Source organism: Rattus norvegicus, chromosome 5, assembly GCF_036323735.1.
Source record: "Rattus norvegicus strain BN/NHsdMcwi chromosome 5, GRCr8, whole genome shotgun sequence".
Taxonomy (NCBI): Eukaryota; Metazoa; Chordata; class Mammalia; order Rodentia; family Muridae; genus Rattus; species Rattus norvegicus.
Genome location: NC_086023.1, coordinates 129,503,365 through 129,525,830, shown reverse-complemented (window position 1 = coordinate 129,525,830; position 22,466 = coordinate 129,503,365). Strand labels below are relative to the sequence as shown.

At 42.1% G+C, this 22,466-nt stretch overlaps 1 protein-coding gene across 7 annotated transcripts; it reads left to right on the top strand.

The window, feature by feature from the left end:
- The first annotated feature begins 1,324 nt into the window (after window positions 1-1,324).
- Window positions 1,325-21,222, top strand: C5h1orf185 (similar to human chromosome 1 open reading frame 185). 7 transcript variants are annotated; one of them, XM_039110795.2, is made up of 6 exons: window positions 1,325-1,455; window positions 6,265-6,370; window positions 12,795-12,927; window positions 16,872-16,908; window positions 17,462-17,551; window positions 20,672-21,222. In XM_039110795.2, the coding sequence occupies exons 1-6, from the start codon at window positions 1,440-1,442 to the stop codon at window positions 21,064-21,066; spliced, it is 777 nt and encodes a 258-aa protein (XP_038966723.1). In that variant the 5' UTR covers window positions 1,325-1,439; the 3' UTR covers window positions 21,067-21,222. The 7 variants fall into 7 exon arrangements, with proteins under 7 accessions (XP_038966723.1, NP_001258328.1, XP_038966724.1 ...); XM_039110796.2 differs by having other exon boundaries at window positions 1,435-1,571; XM_039110793.2 differs by lacking the exon at window positions 1,325-1,455 and adding an exon at window positions 3,825-4,784.
- Window positions 21,223-22,466: the final 1,244 nt, after the last annotated feature.

Genomic DNA, 22,466 nt, shown 5'->3' with positions numbered 1-22,466 from the left:
ATTCTCCTGTCTCTGCCTCCTCAGTGCTGGAACTTCAGGTGCACACTGCAGAACTCTGCTTTTTATATGGGATACTGAACTCCAAACCCAGGTCCTTCTGGCTTGTGTAGTGAGCGCCTGCAACTAATCCATCCCCATGGTCACCAATGCTCTTTGTGTCTGGAATATGAAACTTAAAGAAGACATTTAAAATACAGTAGGAAGTCAAGGTGTAAGATCTACAAAATACCTTATAAGATAGAAAAATCTAAATAAAGTAAAACTTAACTCAACCTTCTACAAGGTAAAATGTGGGAAAAAAAAAATCAACCACTCCTTCTCCTCCTCCCTCCCTTCCCCTCCTCCCTCCCTCCCCCTCCCCCTCCCCCTCCCCCTCCTCCTCCTCTTTCTCTTCCTCCTTTGAAGACAGGGTCTCACTATGTAGTCCTGACTCAACTGGAACTTACTGTGTAGACAAGGATGGCCTTTAACTCACAGAGGCCTGACAACTTCTGCCTCTCAAGTGCTAGGACTAAAGGCCTGGACCAACACATTCTTCCTTTTGGAAAGTTTTCATGAAGAACTTTATTGAGGAACAATTTGGTAAACTGGGAAAACACATCCCCAATAAAAATCTTAGTGCTGCCTATAAGTTCAGGCAAAAGCTATATCAAGTTATTGAAGAATTGTCTTAAGAAAGAAAGTTCAAATATTTCCTTGTAGTATATGAAGCTAAATTTTTACCTAGTCAATGGGTAAAGTTTTATAGAATTTGGGGACTGGAGAGATACTCAGAGGTAAGATACTTGATGCTCTTGCAAGAGGACCTGGGTTTGACTCCCAGTATCCATACCCTGCCTGTGGCTCATAACCACCTGTAACTCCAGCTACACAAGGGATCTGACTTGTAGGCACCTCTTCTGGCTTGTAGGCATCTGCACACACATGGTATACATATGTACATTCTGGCCCACATATATTCACGCACATTTTTTAATTAATTAAAAAAGATTTCTAGCCAGGGATGGTGGCCAACACCTTTAATCCCAGTACTCCCTTATGGGCAAGGGGAAAGAAGATCAATTCTAGTCCCTGAGTATTGCCTGCACAGTATCTCTCAAACCTTGACATATTTCATTATACACATTTAAAATATTTTTCTGTGATTTTGTATTGCCCATGAGTTGTTTCAAAACAGATGGTTTCCAAGTTTACTAGTTTCCAACTGTTCCTCGTGTTGGAGAATATAGAACACACCCTTATAAAGAATGTGAGCTCTTGTGAGGCTGAGTTGTCGATGATGTCCAATAGAAGCAGTGGATTGATGCTGTCAACCTGTGACTTCCACAGTTTCCACGAGGATCACCTTCATCCCCGCCCCTCACAGTCCAGAAGAAAGAACTCCAGAAAGCTTTTATGACACCACTGTGCTCAGATTCCATTAGTCAGAACTCTGTCTCATGGCTTCACCTAATGGTGAGACAATCTACTGTTTTGCCTACAAAGAAGAAAATGTGTTTGGAGGAACAGTCAGAAATCTCTTTCTGTTCTCTAGAAGAACTTGTATAAGATAAGAAATGCTAGCATCATGGGTATACAGTAGAAATTGTAATATTTGGGGACCACCAATTTCTTTGGGGGAAAATTTTTGTAACTGCTGATTCAATGTAATGAATTTGGGTTTCCTTGGGTCTCTCCTCTCTCTCTCTCTCTCTCTCTCTCTCTCTCATCCCCTTTCTCTATATTTTGAGTAAAAGCTTGTGGTTTTAGAACTACATGGCAAGATCCCTCCCCTCATCTCTTCGGTTTACAATGCTCTAGTCTCTCAGTGTTCGCATCTCTTTCTAGCCAGTGCTTTCCTAGATTTCCCTTACCGCCTCCCTGCTTACAATGTTTCCATTTGCGATGCTCACATCTCTGGGTGCTCTCTCCTACTAGCCCCCGCTCTCTTAGATCTGCAGTTAGGCTCAGCACCATCTCCTCAGTAGGTTTAGCCAGAAACAGTGTTAGTCTGCCGGTGATAGCCACTCTGTTTCCAACCTTAACACCTTTCCCTAGGCATATAAAGAGTCCTGGCCTTTCTTGTACTATGTGGCTTTGTGGGGCTGGTACTAGACACGTTTCTTGCAGAAAGTGCTTCGGGTCTTAGGAACAGTCACTGTTGGTTGGGGCGCTGTCAGCACAGGAAGCTCTGTCACTTCTTGACTCACTTTTTGAAATCACTTTTCAGGTATTCGTTATTTTAAGTAAGCTTTAAAATATATTAGCATTCGTTATTGATAACATTTCTATTTCAAGTTTCGTGTGCTCTTCTTCATTTTTAATAAGTTAATGTATGCTTCAATATGAAGTTGTTGATTTTGTTACTCGTTCCCTTAGTCTTGATTCTTTTTTTCTATTGCTGGAAAGCCCAGGACTTCTGGGAGGCAGGCACTCTAGCACTGGAAAAATTTGATAACGTCGAAAAGTTTCTATAAGCCTGTGCCCAGTGACAGCCCATTGATGGTTTTCCTTATTTATTTTTTTGTTTCAAAATTTAGAACGCTATTTTTTACAATGTTTAAATAGTAGAGAAAATTCAAAAGAATGAAGCACAAAAAAGGACAATAACAAACACCCATATAATCTCCTAAATGAGCATTTTTTTTGTCATATTAGCCATATATCTTAGATGGAACATTAAAGTCAGTTTGTATTTCTCCCATGGTCCTGTTCACCCCGAGATAATGGCCATCATAAATTTGGTGTATTGCTAAGTATCATGTGCCAGGGTTGCTGAGGTCTCAGGGTACATGTGTGTCTGCACAGGTGTCTACACGTAAGCCAAGAAACAATGTGTGCAACATCACTATCCTTCCCTTGACATCCGTGTCTGAATGTCTGCTTTTGCCCAGAACTTTATCTGTGAAATTTATCTCACTGCCCGTGATTATAGTTCATCCCCTTCCCACTATTCTGGGATATCTTGTCTCTCTTCATCGAGTCTGCTCTTAAAATTACCCATCCAACCTCTGGTGGACTTTTGTGTCTTCCAAATGGCGAGCTACCTCAAACCACTGTAAACCCTCTGCTACACGCTCCATTAACATGTATGTGGACCTGAGTTGCATGGGTGCCATTGGTTGAATTGCTGGATTATGGAATAGCCATGTGTCCAGCTTACTAACGGGGCCACTTTCCCAGAGCTTCTCCCAAATTCTATTCCCAACAGCAGTGAAAGTGACCTCCGACTCCTTGTCCCTCGTCAACAGCTCATATTTTGTCTTTCTCACTTTCCCCTTAATATATTGGATGCTGTATTCATGACACTTTATTTGTGGTTTGATTTATACTACATTTATAATGAGTAAAGTTTATACATGATTACTGGTCATTTAACCATTTCCTCTCTTTTTTAAGTGTCCAATGTTATCTTCATTTTCAGCACATTAAAACTACTTATTTTTATTTTAATTATAAATTTTAATTTATTCTTTGAGAAACCATCACCAAAACATGAAAGAAAGAAAGAAAGGAAGGAAGAAAGAAAGAAAGAAAGAAAGGGAGAGTGAGAAAGAAATCTAAACTTAATTATTTTATTTTATTTTTTTCGAGGCAGTGTCTCCTTATATAACCTTGGATGTCCTGGTACTCACCATGTAAAGCAAGCTGGCCTCAACTCACAGATTGGCCTGCCTCTACCTCCCGTGTTCTGGGATTAACGGCATGCCTTAAAAGAAATAGTATGTTTGAAGGTTTATTTTTATTTTTCTATCTAGACATGCATGTGTCTGTATGAGAGTATGTGCATGTGAGGACAGGTATCTGCAGAGGTCAGATGTATGGGATCCTTGAGAGCTGGAGTTACAGACAGGTGTGAGAACCAAACTCAGGTCTTCTGGAAGAACAGCAAGTACCTTTCACAACTGGGCCGCCTCTCTAGCCCACAAGAAATATCTTGTTGTTGTTTGTTTGTTTGTTTTTTGTGTCAGGGTTTCCCTGTATAGCCATGGCTGTCCTGGAATTCTCTCTGTAGACCAGGCTGGCCTTGAACTCAAAATTTCACTTGCCTCAGAGTCCCTAGTGCTGGGATTAAAGGTGTACACTCCCACTGCCCAGCTAAGAAATACATCTTTTAAAAAAGTATGCAAGCCAAAAGCTCTCCAGTGCTGGTACTGAGGAAAAATGCACTCAGTTAATAGTATTTCTCACAAGGAACTTATTTAATGATCTTCTAACTTGGGTCATTTATAATCTTTTTGTGTCTAAAATATCACTTTGATAAATAGCCGTATAGTAAAACTTCCATATCGACAATTCTAGAATGTAGATTTATTTTGCTTTGTTTGTTTGCTTGCTTTCTGAGACTGGGTTTCTCTGTGTATCCCTGGCTGTCCTGGAACTCACTTTGTAGTCCAGGATGGCCTACAACTCCCAGAGATCCTCCTGTCACCGCCTCGCCAGTGTTGGGATCAAAGGTGTGCGCCACCACCGCCTGACTGAATGTAGATATTTTCAAACTCAGTAAGCTACAATGTGAGAGGCACTATCTTGAAGCTAGAAATCACTTAAAAAATTAAAAATCAAAAAACAAACAAACAAAAAACTCCATGGTACTAACAACGTCTTTAAAAACAAACTAAGAAATACTGGGAGCAGAGAGATGGCTCGGCAATCAAGAACAGTGGCTGCTCTTCTCGAGGACCTAACTTTGATCCCAGGCGCCCACGTGATGGCTCACAACCATCCCAGTTCCAAGGCATCCCATGCCCTCTCCTGGCCTCTGCAAGCTCAAGGCACACAGTGGCACACACACATACATGCAGGTAAAACACCTATACGCATAAAACAAAAATGAAATTTAAGATTATCACGTGGGTAAATATTGCTTGTTGAGCATATCCCTCATGGCTCTCTACCCTCTTTTGTCATCTCCCCATTAGTTCCTCTGTTCCCCTCAACAGCTTCACTTCGACGTACATGATTTTATGTTTCCATACACAGGAGTCACAGATGAGAGAAAGCATGACGTTTGTCTTTCTGACCCAGCTTAATTCACTTAATATGTCTATCTCCATTTGCATCCATTTTCCTGTATATGACATAGCGTTTGCTCTTCTTCTTTTTTTTTTTTTTTTCTTTTTTCTTTTTTTTCGGAGCTGGGGACCGAACCCAGGGCCTTGTGCTTGCTAGGCAAGCACTCTACCACTGAGCTAAATCCCCAACCCGCGTTTGCTCTTCTTAATGGTTAGAATGGTTAGAAAAGTTTCCCTGAGTGCTGTGACTGCACACACACACACACACACACACACACACACACACACACACTCACTCACACACACTCACACACATACACACTCACACACTCACTCACACACACACTCACAGACACACACTCACACGCACACACGCACTCACAGACACATACACTCACACACTCACACACACACTCACTCACAGACACACACACTCACAGACACACACTCACTCACACATACACTCACACTCACTCAAACACACTCACACACACACTCACACACACACTCACTCACTCACACATACACTCACACTCACTCACACACACTTACACACACTCACACACTCACACATACACTCACACACACTCACACTCATTCACACACACTCACACACACTCACACACACTCACACACACTCACACACTCACTGACACACACTCACACACACACACACACTCCCCTCTGTTGTTAGATACCTAGGTTGGTCTATGAAAGCTTTCTGCAGGGGCTGGGGATTTAGCTCAGTGGTAGAGCGCTTGCCTAGCAAGCACAAGGCCCTGGGTTCGGTCCCCAGCTCCGAAAAAAAAAAAAAAGAAAAAAGAAAAAAAAGAAAAAAGAAAGCTTTCTGCAGTTCGCTTTATGCGTGAGTATCAGGGTTCACTCTATTTACATCGTGGTTTCTTAATTCTTAATTGTTGTTTTCATAAATACATTGAGATGCTTGCTAGCAAAGAAAATTAAAAAAAATCAGAACACTGGCATGAATTCCTGCACCACTTTGATTCCGTTACTTCTTTTTACATGGTCTTCAATTTTGCTGTCTCTAAAGTGAGATCCCTACGTGCTTCCCCATCTCTATTTATGATGTGTCCTGTGTTGTTCTCTAGCTCCAGGCCTTCCCATTTATTTGGACTGTATAGGACTAGAATTCAGGCTCCTCAGTCTAGATGTCATGTATGTTATATCATTGTAGACATTACCTCATTAATTTACCGAGGGAATAAAGGTGTGCATGAAATGACCTTTCACCATCCATGTGTTTCTCTAGGTTTCTTTAGTCACTTAACCTATTTTTTGGCTGCTGGTGCTGTTAGTCTGGGAATTGGATTCTTTGCTTTGGCATCAGCTCTGTGGTTCCTGATTTGCAAACGAAGGTAAGGCATAGTGGAAAGTTTGTCTACTTTTTTTGTTGTTGTTAAAAATTCAATGAAGGGCTTTTTCAATGGCTATGAAACTTAAATAACTACGATAGAATTTATTCTATAATCTAGGGCTTGGTTGGAGAGCCTTTGGTTGGAAAAGGCTTTCTGTGTAAGGATTGATCAGTGGCTCTCACCCTTCCTAAAACTGTGACCCTTTCATATAGTTCCTCATGCTGTGGTGACACCCAACCATAAAGTTATTTTCATTGCTAATTCATAATATTAGTTTTGCTGCTTTATGGAGTGGAATGTAAACATCTGATATGCGGGATATCTGATATGTAATCCCTGATATGCGGGATATCTGATATGTAACCCCAGTGAAGGAGTCATGTGACCCCCTAATGGGCAAAGGGAGCAACCCACAGGTTGAGAAGTGCTGAGTAGAGAGGTATAACAGCAATCTGTGCATTGAAAACCTGAGGAATATCAAATCCTACTTTACTTAATAGAAGACATGGATCTAATCTAAGGCTAGAAATCAGGGGTAACCTTCCAATTTGGAGGTTAAGGCATGACTCAAGGGGGAAACCCCTTTCTTTAGAAGCCATTTAAGAGAATCGACAAAATCCCCTGACATGGTCTGAAAGTGCTCTCTCTCCATAAATACACAAAGGATCAGCTGACACCTTAATTTCCTTTCCTAGTTTTTTATTAATCATTTTATTACTTTACATTTCAAATGATATGCCCTTCCCAGTTTCCCCTCCACAAACTCTTCCATGCCCTCCCCCTCCCCTTTGCCTCTATGAGGATAGTCCTCTATCCACTCACCAGCCTTACTGCTCTAGCATCCCCCTATGCTGGAGCATCAAGCCTCCACAGGACCAAGGACCTCCTCTCCCAATGATGCCTGATAAGGCCATCCTCTGCTACATATGCAGCTGGAGCCATGGGTTCCCTCATGTGTACTCTTTAGTCCCTGGGAGCTCTGGGCTGGGGGTTCAGTTAGTTGATATTGTTCTTCCTATGGGGTTACAATTCCCTTCAGCTCCTTCAGTCCTTCCCCTAGGTCTTCCATTGGGGTTCCTGGGCTCAGTCCAATGGTTGGCTATGAGTATGTGCATCTGTATTGGTCAGGCTCTGGCAGAGCCTCTCAGGGGACAGCCATACCAGGTTCCTGTGAGCAAGCACTTCTTGACATCAGCAATAGTTTGGGGTTTGGCTGACACCTTCTTCTCAACTCTAAAATTTTGTGTTTCCACTTACTTAATCTGCTCCAAATTTGCATTCTGGTATTTTCAAAAATAGAAATTGTAAGTTCACCCTCCCACATTTCCCCAGTGGGGTTATAAGCCTCAGCAGCTCTCTCTCCACCATGTACAAGTCAGAAAGTATTCCTTTGTTCGTTATTTCAACAAATATTTAATACATGCTCAATAAAACATGAATAATAGGGGCTGGAGAGATGGCTCAGCGGTTAAGAGCACCCGACTACTCTTCCAGAGGTCCTGAGTTCAATTCCCAGCAACCACTTGGTGGCTCACAACCATCTGTAAAGAGATCTGATGCCCTCTTCTGGTGTATCTGAAGATAGTTACAGTGTACTTATACATAATAAATTAATAAATCTTTAAAAAAAAACATGAATAATAGAGGACGATATTTGCTGGCTATCTTCTAGTGTTGTTGGAATTGAGAATACAACTTGGAACAAGGCAGCAAATGCTCTTCTTTCCTAGACTTGACAGGAAACAGATGGTGAGCAATCACAACAGGTCGACAAGGAAGGACTGTACAAGCACTCTGTCCAATCTGACACCAGAGTTAAAAGAATAAGACTTCCTGAAAACCCTGTGCGCAGTTTTCTGAGGGCCATCAAAATGGCCTTGCATATAATGGCACTCACCATGACACCCTGGTGAAGGAGAGAATAGACTCCATGCTTTGTTCCTGACAACCATTTGTTCATGTGCACTCCATGGCACACGCACACACATGCACACACATGCACACACACACACAGCTTATAAATACAATTTTAAAGAAATAAATTCTCCTAAGCTGAAAGGGTAGCAAATACCAAGCCCCCGGGGAATGATTGGCACTATCCAGTTATCAGAAAGAGCGAAAGGGCAATGTCAGTAATTAGTAGGGAGAAAGAAAACTAACTATAAAGTTGAAGAGGCCATAGGATTAGTAGGCTAGATTATAGGGAGTTGGTCTTATTTTCTGTGCCTCTGGTGTGTTAAATGAGACTAGCTGTCCAGGTCCTGCGTATTTACGATATGCTAGACATTGCTCCGATTACTTCATAAACCATCTCGTCTAGATTTAGCACCATGAAGTGTGAGCAATGTTATATCGAATTTCAAGACGATAACCAGGCTTCATAGCACATGCTTATAATACGTGGGAGGCTATGGCAAGAAGATAAAGAGGCCTGGCTAGCCTGAGCTACACACTGTGACTCTACCTCAAAAACAGAAGTTGAATATAATAATTCATTTCCCTCGACACTTGGGAGGATGAGGCAGGGAGATCAGAAGTTGAAAGCCAGTGTGCAGAACACAATGAATTTGAGGCTGTCTCATTAAAAAAAAATAAGAGAAAGAAAAAAGATCCATGACGGTCAGTTTTTCTTCTAAGATAGACTTCTTAGATCTCATGATGGCTTTTGTTTGTTTGTTTGTTTGTTTGTTTGTTTGTTTTACTATGTGGCCCTGACTCAGCTGTGACTCATTAGGTAAACCAGGCTAGCTTTGAACCCATAGAGATCCTCCTGCTTCTGCCAAGTGCTGGGATGTGCCAACCGCTGATAAAAGTGAGTGTGCACTCCTAATAAGATGGTGTGGCCAGTCTGGCTTCTATTTCCAAAAGGTGTCTCTCTGTGAAGCTTGGACCTTAATGGAGCAACCAGAAGGTGGACCAGCAAGTGAGAAGCCTAGCTTTCATCCACAAAAGAGAGGAAGATGCTTTGAACTAGTGTGACCAGAGGAAATGAAAAGAAGGGGCAGTGGGGACTTGATAGAGAGAGTGCATGAAGTAAGGAGAGAAGAGAGAGGTGACAGGATTAAGGCTGACACCTAGGACTTTATCACAGCAGCTGAGTGGATATGCCATTTTTCTGAGGTGGGAAAATTATCATAATGGCGGGATCAATTTGGGGGGAGAGACGATAAACTAGAAATTGTGTGGTCAGTGTGAGTTTAAAAGCCCACTGGAAAACAAAAATGGAAATGCCTCGTTACAGTTGGGTGTGCCGGTATTAACTGATTAGCCAGGATGAACGGTTAGGTGTAGTGAATCTAAAGTCATAGAACTGGGTAAGACTAACCAGGGAGTGGCTGATGAGAAATGACCTGTGGCTGTGCCCTTCACAGTGCCTGAATTTGGAAACTTAGCAGCTGAGTAGGAAAAAAAAAATCAGTATTTGAGAAGAACGAGAAAGATGGAGAGTCAAGGAAGTGGACATTTTAAAATGTCACAAGAAGGAGGTGAGAGCCAGTTACACTGAAGCCATGAAGTTGAGGAAGATGAGGACACTGAGGTAGCTTTGATTTGGGAAGATGGAGGGCATTAATCCTGCATGAAATGCTGGCGCAATGACAGGTGCAGAGCCCGATCCTTGAGAAAATGAGATGTGAGAAAATTGAGAAAAGTATAGATGTCTCTCTCAAGAGGAGTGCCTGTGCGAGTGCGTGCGTGCGTGCGTGCGTGCGTGCGTGCGTGCGTGTAAAACTGGTAAAGGGGATAGTAGCTAGAGGAGCACACAGAATTTATTAGGGGCTTTTAAATCACAGTGACTAAAATATTTGGCCCCATAACCTAAGGGAGGAAAGATTTATTTTGGCTCCTGTTTTCAGGGATTTCAGTCTGTCACAGGGTGAAGGCGTGGCCACATTCAGAGATGCAGGAATGGCAGAGGTTCCTCACAGCACTGTGGATGGGAAGGAAGAAAGCCATCAAACTCCACCTCCTGAAGGCCCCACCTCCCCCAAGCGGCAGCACCGGCATGAGTTTGTGGCAAACACTTCAGATGCAAGTCAGAACAGGAGTCAAAGGAGGAGTGATTTTGCTTCTCAGTGTAGACGACACACTTGGCAGCTCCCTCTTTCTTTCCCCTAACACACTTGAATGATCACCAACTCTACTTTTTCCTCCTAAATCACTTCAATTTCATCTCCTTAACCACCACCGCCACGCTGTCCAAGTCCTTGTTGTCCTTCTCGTGGGCTGTTGCCCCAGGGTTCATAGCTGACCTCAGCATCACTGTTAAGCTCATTTTCTCTCTTTTCCACACTTCAGCCATACATTTTCCAAAAACAAACCTTCTCAAATCATGCCATGCTTGTCTTCCACGACCGCTGTTTTTCAAAGGACTTCCCATTGGTTTGGGGAGAAGCCCCGTGCCATATCTTTTAAGGCCCTACATGATCTGCTCACTTCATCCCATGTCCTACTTTCTGTCTTGCTTTTTGTGTCTCTCTTACATGGTGGAACTCTTAGTGTCTGACATTCCATCTGCCTAGAGTAACATCCCTTCCACATCCCCTTTCTACTAAATTTTGCACAATCTTAAATTTTCAGCAGATTAATTCAACCACCTTTTCTTCAGGAAACGCTTCACCGCCCTCTCTTGCCAGGTTGCCTCCCTTTGTACCAATTCACACACAGTGCCTGGTATCTTTCCTCATTTGACACATACCTTCCGCAGTCATACTTCTTCTACCATAATATCTGTTTTTCTTATTAGTACTTAAACTATGTGATAGGTGGTAGTTATGGGCCCTACCTCCAACACACTCATTAAATATTCAACATCCAACATTTCTGACATAGAGGTTAAATATTTGTCTAGTGAATGGGATTCAGTGAGTGACTGGATCTCAATTGTTCATATCTTATGAAGGAATCCAGTATGATGAACTCTCAAAGTAACTTGGAAGTTTTCTAGTACCTGTGGGAAAATAAATATCTACCATTTTACTGTTTGGGGGAAGGTCACAACTGGAGAACTTATGTCAACATGTTGTCAACATGCATATTACACTGATTCACTCTTCGCGTGCATTACAGGTTTTTATAAATGCATAATGATTTGTGCATACAGTTACAGTATCAGCCAGAGTATTGCCATCCCTCCCTCTCCCTAACCTCAGGCAACCACTGACCTTCCTAGGTCTCAGTGGTGGCTGAACCAGAGTGAAGTCACAGAGTTGAAATTAGACGTCAAATCATGCAGCATGTAGCCTTCCTAGACTTTTTCTTGGACAGGCCTTAACTATGTAGCTTAACTGTCCTAAAACTCACTAGGTAGCACAGATTGAGCCCTCCTGCCTCAGCTCCCAGGCTCTGGGTTACAGGAGAGTCACTATGCCCAGTTCTCTTCTGTGTCCTTTTGAGACGTTGACAGCTCCTTTCTTTTTATCATTGAATAATATTCCATTGCCTGGCATTCTTATTGTATTAGTTAAGGTTCTCTAGAGAAACAACTGAAAGAATGTGTGTGTGTGGGGGGGAGGGGCTCACAGGTTCTGGTCTGTCACCTGATAGACAGTAAGAATCCAATAGTTGTTCTGTCCCCAAGGCTGGATGCCTCAACTGCCTATAAGTATCCAAAAGAGTAGGTGCCTAACACTAGTGTAAGAATGAGCTTTTGAGCAACAGTGAGGGTAAGAAGGCAAAAAACAAAAACATACTTCTTCCACATCCTTAATACAGGCTGCCGCAGAAGGTGCAGCCCAGAGTTAAGGTCTCCCCTTAGAAGATATGGATTTAGGGTAGAATTTCCTACTTTAAATGATTCAATAAAGAAAAAATCCTCACAGGTATACCCGGCTGCTTGGATTTTAGTTAATTCTAGATGCAGTCAAGTGGACAACCAAGGAGAGCCATCACAAATATTTAACTTTATAAAGAAAACTTTGTCCCTTTATACTTCTCTCTGACTCTGATGAGCTGAAGTTTTAGTACCCTGTGTTTTTTAACTACCACCTCTGGACTTGCTTGTAACTGTGTGGATAATAAAAGATCAAGCGTCCTCTTGGGTTATTATTTCCAACCCAGTTTCCTTCCTCTTTGTGCGAAAAAGGACCAATGAGTTCACTTTATTTAACTAAAGACAGATTTATAAAGAGACTGACAGTGAAGCTGGTTATGTCAGTAGCCAAAAGGAAGTGTGTGAGTGACTCGGTACTATTCAAACTGATATACTAACCTGTTACACATCGCCTAGTTTACATTTCATGAAAAGCAGACATAGTGAATACATGTGTTAGAGTATATAACCCGAGTGCTGCTCTTTAAAGTTCTTGGAACATATGCTGATGTAAAACCCCTGTGTATAAATACCGTGGACAACTATCTTGGATGGCATATATAATCATATAATCTGATTCTTGTTTAACAACATGTTCTGTACAATGTTTTCCAGAGAAATATTTGAGAGTTCCAATTTTAAGGCCATCAGTGAAAAGGTGAACCAAGGATCATGCAAACCAAAGCTTAAAGCTCACCCTCAGTGTGTTTTCATTTCCCGGAACTTCCATGTCGGCCAGTCACAACAGGTAGAGTGTCACTTTTCAAAGTTGTCCTCTCAGAGATCTCTAGACTGTGTCACCAGCCTGTCGACATTTACGTACTCACTGATATAGGGAAGGTTAGCGTATTCAGTGTTATGTCTTATGGGGGAGGAGGTGTGATAAGGTGTTTAAATGAACAGAAAAATTAAATGAAAACATTCCAGTTGCTTTTATATACCTTTCAGCCAAAAATATTAAACAAAACCAAAAATCCCTATATTCTCCATATTAGGCTTGTAAGGGGGGATGAAGACCGTGGCATGCTGGGGGTGTGCATGCAAACCTCTCAGGATTAGAAGAAGAAAGAAATTTAGAGGTAGGACGTGCTCAGATAACCAGATAGCCTGACCAAACCAGTTAAGTGTAATTTAATTCAACTTGGCAAAGGTCTACTAATCCATACTATATTTGAAGATTTTGTCCCTCCCCTGTAGGGGGGAGTACGATACAACCCCATCTTTCAAGGTGCTTGTGTGGACCTGATGAGAAGAGCAGAACACAACTGACAAGGTTATGTGTCAAAACAGTGTCACAGGACAAAGCAGAACATGGTAGCAAGTAGTAGAAATGGGACACTGTGACATAGCCAAGCTCAGTCCATGATTAATGGTCGGCTGCATTTGGAGGTAGAGACCGATGACAGATGGGCGGACAGGGCTTCGTTACACAGCCTCCACCTTGAATTCAAGATGAACTCAGCAACCACATCTGATAACCGTATGGCAACACTAATTTGCCACTGTGCATGCACAGACCAAAAAGAGACAAGCCCAGACCTAGATAGACTACAGTCAAGGTGGAAGAAAAGCAAACATTAACCTCGGTCTGTCCTTTCACCAACAGAAGAACATATTTTTGGGCAGTCATGAACAAAGGTGCTGTAACACCCATGTGGACAGAGGCTTTTGTATGGATGTAACTTTTCAACTCGTTTGAGACTATACCAAAGAGAAGATTGTGTGTGTGTGCATGGCTTTATGAGAAACTCTGCCCATTCACGGTCCATACAGGCAAACCTGCTTTCATCTTTTTAAAAATCTATTTAGCAGGGCTGGATAGATGGCTCTGAGCATAAGCTGTAGGTGCAGAGGACTAGGGATCCAAAGCCCTCTTCTGGCCTCTGAGAGTGCTGCAGACATACAAAGAGACATCCATACATAACATTTAAAAAATAAGTCTTTATTTTTAAGTGTGTGCGTGTGTGTGTGTGTGTGTATGTGTGTGTATGTGTGTGTGGTGTGGGTATGTGTGTGGTATGTGTGTGTGTGTGGTGTGTGTACGGTATGTGTGTGTATATGTCTGTGTGTGTGTGGTGTGCGTGGTGTGTGTGGAATGTGTGTGTGTATGTGTATGTATGTGTATGCATGGTGTGTGTGTGTGTGGTATGTGTGTGTGTGAGTATGTGTGTGTCTGGTGTGTGTGTGGTGTGTGTATGGTATGTGTGCACATGTATGTGTGGTATGTGTGTGTGAGTATGTGTGTGTCTGGTGTGTGTGTGGTGTGTGTATGGTATGTGTGTGCATGTATGTGTGGTATGTGTGTGTGTGTGTATGTGTGTGTATGTGTGTGTATGTGTGTGTATGTGTGTGGGTATGTGTGTGGTATGTGTGTGGTATGTGTGTGTGTGTCTGTGTGTGGTGTGTGTGTGGTGTGTGTATGGTATGTGTGTGTATATGTCTGTGTGTGTGTGGTGTGTGTGGTATGTGTGTGTGTATGTGTGTGTATGTGTATGCGTGGTGTGTGTGTGTGTGATATGTGTGTGTGAGTATGTGTGTGTGTGGTGTGTGTATGGTATGTGTGTGCATGTATGTGTGGTATGTGTTTGTGTGTGTGGTGTGTGTGTGTGGTATGTGTGTGTGTGGTGTGTGTGTGGTGTGTGTGTGTGTGTGGTGTGTGTGGTGTGTGTGTGTATGTGTGTGTGGTGTGTGTATGGTATGTGTGTGTGTGGTGTGTGTACGGTATGTGTGTATGTGTGTGGTGTGTGTGGTGTGTGTGGTGTGTATGTGTGTGTGTGTGTGTGGTGTGTGTATGGTATGTGTGTGTGTGGTGTGTGTGTGGTGTGTATGTGTGTGTGTGTGGTGTGTGTATGGTATGTGTGTGTGTGTGGTGTGTGTGGTGTGTGTGTATGTGTGTGTGGTGTGTGTGTGGTATGTGTGTGTATGTGTGTGGTATGTGTGTGTGTGGTGTGTGTGTGGTATGTGTGTGTATGTGTGTGTGGTGTGTGTGTGGTATGTGTGTGTATATGTGTGTGGTGTGTGTGTATGTGTGAGTATGTGTGTGTGTGGTGTGTGTGGTATGTGTATGTGTATGTGTGTGTGGTATGTGTGTGTGTATGTGTGTGGTATGTGTGTGTGTGGTGTGTGTGTGGTATGTGTGTGTGGTATGTGTGTGTGTATATGTGTGTGGTGTGTGTGTATGTGTGAGTATGTGTGTGTGTGGTGTGTGTGGTGTGTGTGTGTATGTATGTGTGGTGTGTGTGTGTGTGTGGTATGTGTGTGTGTGTGTGTGTGGTGTGTGTGTGGTATGTGTGGTGTATGTGTGTGTGGTGTGTGTGTGGTATGTGTGTGTATGTGTGTGTGGTGTGTGTGTGGTATGTGTGTGTATGTGTGTGTGGTGTGTGTGTGGTATATGTGTGTATGTGTGTGTGGTGTGTGTGTGGTATGTGTGTGTGTATATGTGTGTGGTGTGTGTGTATGTGTGAGTATGTGTGTGTGTGTGTGTGTGTGTGTGTGTGTGTGTGTGTGTGTGTGTGTGAGACCTGCAGTGTTAGGGTCTAATGCATGCTAAACAAGCATTCTATCACTCGCTCCACACTAGCCCCTTCATTATCTTACTCTAAGAAATTTGGGGCCAGTAAACCAAAGCTGGTTAAATGGCTCTGTAGACAAAGGTACTTACAACCAAGTCTGAGGACCTGAGTTCTATCCCCGGGATGCACACAGTAAAAGGAGAAATCAAGTCCCAGCAGGTGTCCTCTCACCTCTACATGTATGCAGTGGTGCACACATGTACTAAGAGTAGGAGAGAAAAAGGTTTCCTTAGCCACCACCAAGGTAAGATCAGTGTCTTTTTCAGTAGAAGACAACATATTGTTTCAGTTCTTATTTGCCACAAGTGGTTTTACATCTCTTTTCATCTAACTCTTAGTAAAATACCTCTTTAAATCTCATATTTTTTTCTAATTGGGTTATTTTCTTAATATTGAATTAGGAGTTTGTTATATATCGTGGAGTGGATGCAAGTCCTTTGTTGACTAGGTATTTTCATTTTTCTTTGTTTTTGATTAAAGGTGTACACCACAACCTGGCCTGCTTAATCTCAGTTGGTGAGGCTTTTACCCTGGTAACAGAATTTCATAAAAGTTTTCAACACTGACTAAGTATTGTTTCTGTTTCCCACCTTGGGCCATACTGCTGATGTTGCAGAATTCATCCTAACAATAGATCACAAAGAGTGTGCCTACCTTCTCTTTGAATCACCCATTGGCTCGCACACAATAGCTTTACTGAGATGCAGTTCAGTTGCTGCCAACACTTACTTGTGGCTCTCTGAAAGGCTCAGGAGATGGAAGGTTGCCTCTGGGGCTAGCACTGGAGCTGCAGAAACTTTAGGAGCTAAAGTTCTAAGCAGAGTTTCACTCTCGTAAGTGATGATGCAGTCTCACAGAGTGGATCAGGCATCATAGGAGTGGACAAGGAGTAATGCATGGGCTCTTAGCCATCAGGTCCTCCCTCTCGCCCTCAGATTTTCAAATGATAACTGGTTTTTCTGCTAACATATTTTGGCAAAGCAAAACATACTATATGGAAAAAAATTTCATCAAAAACTTAACATTTCTTACCAAAATATAGAGAAAGTAAATGTATTATAGAAATACAAATATACAAATTTCCCTCATTTTTAAAAAATGCAAATGATTTTTTATGTAGGTGGAGAAAAAAGAAAGGGAAGAAGAACAAATAAAAGGTACTTTTGTTTCTAATAAATTGTTAGAAATCTTACTGTGTAGCAAATATTTTCTTAAAGCTTAAAGAACCCACAGTATCCTAAATGTTACTTATTAAATAATCTATGAAAAAATAAAAAGAAATATCAATTTGCTCTGTGAATTGGCATATCTTTTGAAAGAAAATAATTGTAATATCCTGTCTTAGAATATGAGATTGATTCTTTTTCATATTTGAATTCAAAGGTATCATAACGGTGACCATGTAGTAATGCCCAAAGGCTGGACTGAGTCAGGGTATGAGACAAAAATAAAAAATTTTAAGTTTTTTATAGCCATTTAAATTTTTATTCCCTGTCCTCATGTCTCAAAACTTGCCCTACATAATTTTAGAATTGATTATATACATATTTTGAACAATTTTGAATGTAATGTATAAAAGTTAACATATGAAGTATTATAAAACATACTTTAGGAAATTTTGTGATATTTTCTAAAACTTGATGTTTGGATTTTGGTGGGTTTTATTGGTTGTTATTTTGTTTTTCATTGCGGGTTTGATTTGTTTTTAAGACAGAGTCCCACTACTTAACGCTACCTGGGCTGGACTGAAGAGCTCAAACTCTGTTCTGCCTTGGCCTCCCAAGTGTAGGACTGCACCAGGTACCAACACACCAGGCTGAAATGAACATTTTAAAGTACCCAGTGTCTAGTCTAAATAACACGAAAAGCATGAGTCTTACACGTAGTTTGAAATCAGCCTTGTGTCCAACTGATGATAGCTGGTTTCTCTGTGTTGACGTCTGCTCATTTGTGAAGTGGTTAAGAATTTTTGGGATGGTAACTGAGTTCTGGAAGCATGGTAAAGTGCTCTGTAGACCATACGGTGGTAGAGAATGCTTGTCGGGGCTGGAGAGATGGCCCAGCAGTTAAGGGCATTGGTTGCTCTTTCCAGAGGATCACAGTTTGATTCCCAGCACCTACATGGTTGGTGACTTACAACACCATAACTCCAGCCCCAGGAGACCCATTACTCTTCTGTCCTCCAAGAACACAGGCGGCTCACACACGAAATAGAAAATAAATCTTTTTTTTTGAAAATTTCAAAGTTAGTTGGAGTGTCACACACCTTTAAGCCCAAGAAGGCAGAGGCGGGAGGATCTCTCGGTGCAAGGTCATCCTGGTCTACGAGAGTTCCAGGACAGCCACAATACGTAGAGAAACGCAGTCTCAAAGTAAATAAGTGATATGTAGATGTTTATAAGTATGTATTTCTAAACATAGCCTGCTCACTTTGTATGTTACCTATGTGTATGTTTTCAGGGATGACAACCAATTGGTGTACTCTTCCCTGGAGAGCGCCGCTCCTGCTCCCAGCTTCCCCCATTCTCCTATAGTTGTAGTGTAGGGCTGAGGCCTTGTGGACTTCCCCCCTGTCCACTTTGGCATGTACTTTGGTGTCATCCTTGTTCCGCTCACAGTTGGACAGTAATGTTGGCGAAACTTTACGGGTGAAGCTTCCCATCACAGTCCCTGGTTGTCTGGTTTCACCATCATTCCATCCTCCCTCTCCTCAGCCATGTTCCTGAGCCTGAGCACTGGAGTGTTCTGTAGATGTACCCACTGGGACTGGCGACCGCGACTGTTTCGCTTTGTTGTGGTTTTCTACAGGAGGCCAAGAACATTATTTATTTATTATTATTTATTTATTTGTTTGTTTGTTTGTTTATTTACTTATTTATTTATTTATTTATTTACTTATTTATTTATTTATTTACTTATTTATTTCTTATTTATTAATTATTTATTTATTTATTTATTTGTTTGTTTGTTTGTTTGTTTTTAGCCTTTGGTTTTTGTTTTTTAAGACAGGGTTTCTCTGTGTAGCCCTGGCTGTCCTGGAACTCATTCTGTAGACCAGGCTGGCCTTGAACTCAGAGATCTGCCTGCCTCTGCTTCCCGAGTGCCGGGATTAAAGGCATGTGTCATCACTGCTTGGCAGTAAATGGGAAATGTTGTATGTCTTTGTATATATTTTAGACATTTATTTTAAAAATGTCAAAATGACTTTAAGAGGAAACAATATGCTAGGCAGGCAACAGTGGCTCATGTCTTTAATCTTAGCACTTGGGAGGCAGAGGCAGGAGGATCTCTATCAGTCCAAGGCCAACCTGGTCTACATAGTGAGTTCCAGAACAGCCATAGCTATGCAGAGAGACTCTGTCTCAAAACAAATAAATAGATAAATACAGTTTCAGAGAAAAATATTGTTATTGGCAGAAGGCCACCCATGCATGGGATCTCACCACTCACTGTGGACAAAATGGTTTTTAGGATCCTGCTCATTAATGTTTTTCAAAAAATAATGTAATATTCAACTATAAATCATTAAGAGATTGTTTTTAGCTTAAAAAAAAAAGTTTTTGAGCCAGGCATGGTAGTGAATGCCTTCAGCCTTAGCACTTGGAAGGGAACGGTTGTTCTGAATTAGAAGCCAGCCTGGTCCACATAGTTACAGGCCAGTTGGAGCCACCCAAAATTACATAGAGAGATGCTGTCTCAAAACAACAACAACCCCATTTTTAATTTGGGGGGTGGGGAGTGTACAAGTGAATTCAGTTGCCCAAGTTGTCCAGAAGAGGATGTTAGATCTCCTGGAGCCGGAGTTAAAAGTGGATGTAAGCCCCGTGACGTGAATTCATAGAAACACAGAGTAATTTGTGCTCCTAACTGCTGAGCCTTTTCTCCAGCCCTAAGAAAACTTTCTAATATAATTACAACATTTCGCCATTACCTTTCCTCCCTCCAAATTCTCCCAAATACCCGTCTCCAATTTCCTTCAAACCTATGACCTCTCTTTTCACCGTTATCGCTAAACATATACATTGCTAAATACAACCTGTTCCACCTATATTAGTTGTGTATTTTCAAAGCTAACCATTTGGCACTGGACAAGCAATTGGTGTGCTCTCCCCTGGGGAAGACCACCCCTCCCAGCTTTCCGATTTTCTATCGTTGTCAGTGTAGGCCTCATGGGCTTGTCCCTGTCCACCTTGTCCGTTGGTTTCATCCATGCTCAGCTCATGACTGGGCAGTCACGTGGGCGAATCTTTATGGGCGTAACTTCAGACCTCCCAGGAGACACAGTCTCACAGCAGACTCCTCATCCTCTGACTCTTCTGGTCTTTGCCCCTCGTCTGCCCAGTGTCCCCCAGCCTCAGGTGTGGGAATGGTTTGTAGATGTACCCTCTGGGACTGGACTCCACAGCACTGCATTTTGAGTGGTTGTGGTTTTCTACAGTTTCTAATGTTTCTAAGAAACATTTTAGAGGCACATTGTAGGACTGAGATTTCCAACCTAACTAGACTATTCTCCTGGATTAGAATGTTTAAATATCAAATATTTAATATTCTACAGATGATGGTGACTTTGTATTTTCCCTTCTAGCATTATCTTAGCAACAGTGCCACTAAAAAGAGTCTTATTAAGATTTAACTTCTCAGCGGGGCACAGTGGCAAATACCTATAATCCCAGCACTCCAAGAGACAGAGCAGGTAGATCTCTGAGTTCAAGGCCAACCTAGTCTACAGAGCAAGTTCTGGGACAGAGTGGGCTATGTGGAAAAGCACTAACTCAGAAAAGAGAAAAAGAAACAAGTTGGGCGGTGGTGGCGCACACATTTAATCCCAGCACACAACCAGGCATGCATGAGAAACACTTGTCTCGAACCTCCAAGAACCAAAGGCTTGACCTTTCTTTCTTTGTTTTTTTTTTTAAACAGCTATCAGAAATCACTCTAAAGTTGAATTCTGCACCCTGGATCCCGCCAGCCGTGAGTCCCCTGAGATGACCTCAGTAGTCAATGGCAGCAGTGTGGCAACAATGAGTGTATCAACATCCATGTCTAGTTCTTACTGCAGCCAAAGCGTAGAAGCAGCTGAAGACTGGTTTTCTGATAATTCTCTTGAAGCCAAGAACCCCTCAAAGCCTTTGCTCGGGGAGCCTCTAGCCGAGAAGGTGCTTGCATACCTGTCATCCATTTCATTAGAAGAATGGCCTGGAAACTCAGCGAACACAACATTTTGTAGTGCAGAAAAAGCTGAGAGCGTTAAGGAAATGTTTGTACAAAAAAACACAGAGGTTAGCAAACACAACCTTCAGTTTGACATTGAATGACTTTTTTTTTCTTTTGAAACCTGGTATAGAATGAAAGCAGGTAAAGTTAAAACTGCACCATGAACTTCTGAGTCTCTTATCATGTCTGTACTAATATTGCTTTTCTTGTTCTTTATCATAAAGTGGCTCCAGCCCTTACTGGGTTTTATACGTTTATATTAACTGATTTATTTATTTTCATTTTATGAGCGTTGGTGTTTTGCCTGCGTGTATGTCTGTGTGAGTGTGTCAGATCCCCTGGAACTGGAGTTACAGACAGTTGTGAGCCACCACGTGGTTGCTGGGAATTGAACTCAGGACCTCTGGAAGAGCAGCCAGAGCTCTAACCACTGAGCCACCTCTCCAGCACCTTTGTATTTTATCTTAATGTTTTGACTCTGGAATTTAGGGCACACAGTGACAACCAGCAATGGATATATACATCCAGAGCTCACTTACAGATTCAAAACCGGTTCATCTCTACGTTCAGGTTCATCAATTTGTTCTTTTCTTTCTGTCATCTGCTGCTACCTTCACTTCTGCTGTTCATCTTGCCTCATCACTACCTCTCTACTCTTTAATGATTCACTCTCTAGGCAACAGCCAAAGTCACCTTTTGAGACGAAAGAGTTATCGCAGCCTTCCTTTTTGTTTTTTAAAAGACTTTATTTATCTTATGTATGTGAGTACACTGTCGCTCTCTTCAGACACACCAGAAGAGGGCATCGGATCTCCTAAATATCCATACTGTACATGCTATACTGGTGGTTCATCCCAGTGACCATAAACATGGTTAATGCTCAGATCTTGGCAAAAACTATTCTCCACCATAACATTTCGCTGAGAAATGGCTGTTAGCATAGCCGGATCAAAGAAAGCAGAGAGCAATCCTGGCCCACTTCCTCTGTGAGAGATTCCTCTGTTCAAATTAGGGGATACAGGAAATAAGATGTCATTGTTGTTGTTGGTGGTGGTGGTGGGGGGTGGTGGTGGTGGTGGTGGTGGTGGTGGTGGTGGTGGTGGTGGTGGTGGTGTTGACAGGTTTTCTCTGTGTAACAGCCCTGGCTGTATTGGACTCACTTTGTAGACCAGGTTGGCCTGGAACTCACAGTGATCTACCTGCTTCTGCCTCCCAAGCGATGGGATTAAAGGCGTGCACCTTCATGCCCAGCCCAAAATAAAGGTTTTAAATTGTTTTGTTCATGATGCACACTACGACAGTTTATAACTACATATTGAATTATAAAGAATCCACAAGACACTAGAAAAATGGCTCAACAGTTAACAACTCCTCCTATCCTGCAGAGGCCCCAAGTTTGGTTCAGTACCTACATGCTGGGACTCACAGGGTCTATTTCTTGTTTAGTTTATCTGATATCTCTATACTTATATAGTCATGCTATATCTATTACACACACACA

Bases quoted from the DNA above. Each gene is read 5' to 3' on its own strand.
- C5h1orf185 (XM_039110793.2), top strand. From the start codon at position 4,622: ATGGCTCGGCAATCAAGAACAGTGGCTGCTCTTCTCGAGGACCTAACT. The intron at 4,785-6,264 runs GTAAAACACCTA...GTGTTTCTCTAG, and splicing joins GCACACACACATACATGCAG to GTTTCTTTAGTCACTTAACC. The intron at 6,371-12,794 runs GTAAGGCATAGT...AATGTTTTCCAG, and splicing joins TTCCTGATTTGCAAACGAAG to AGAAATATTTGAGAGTTCCA.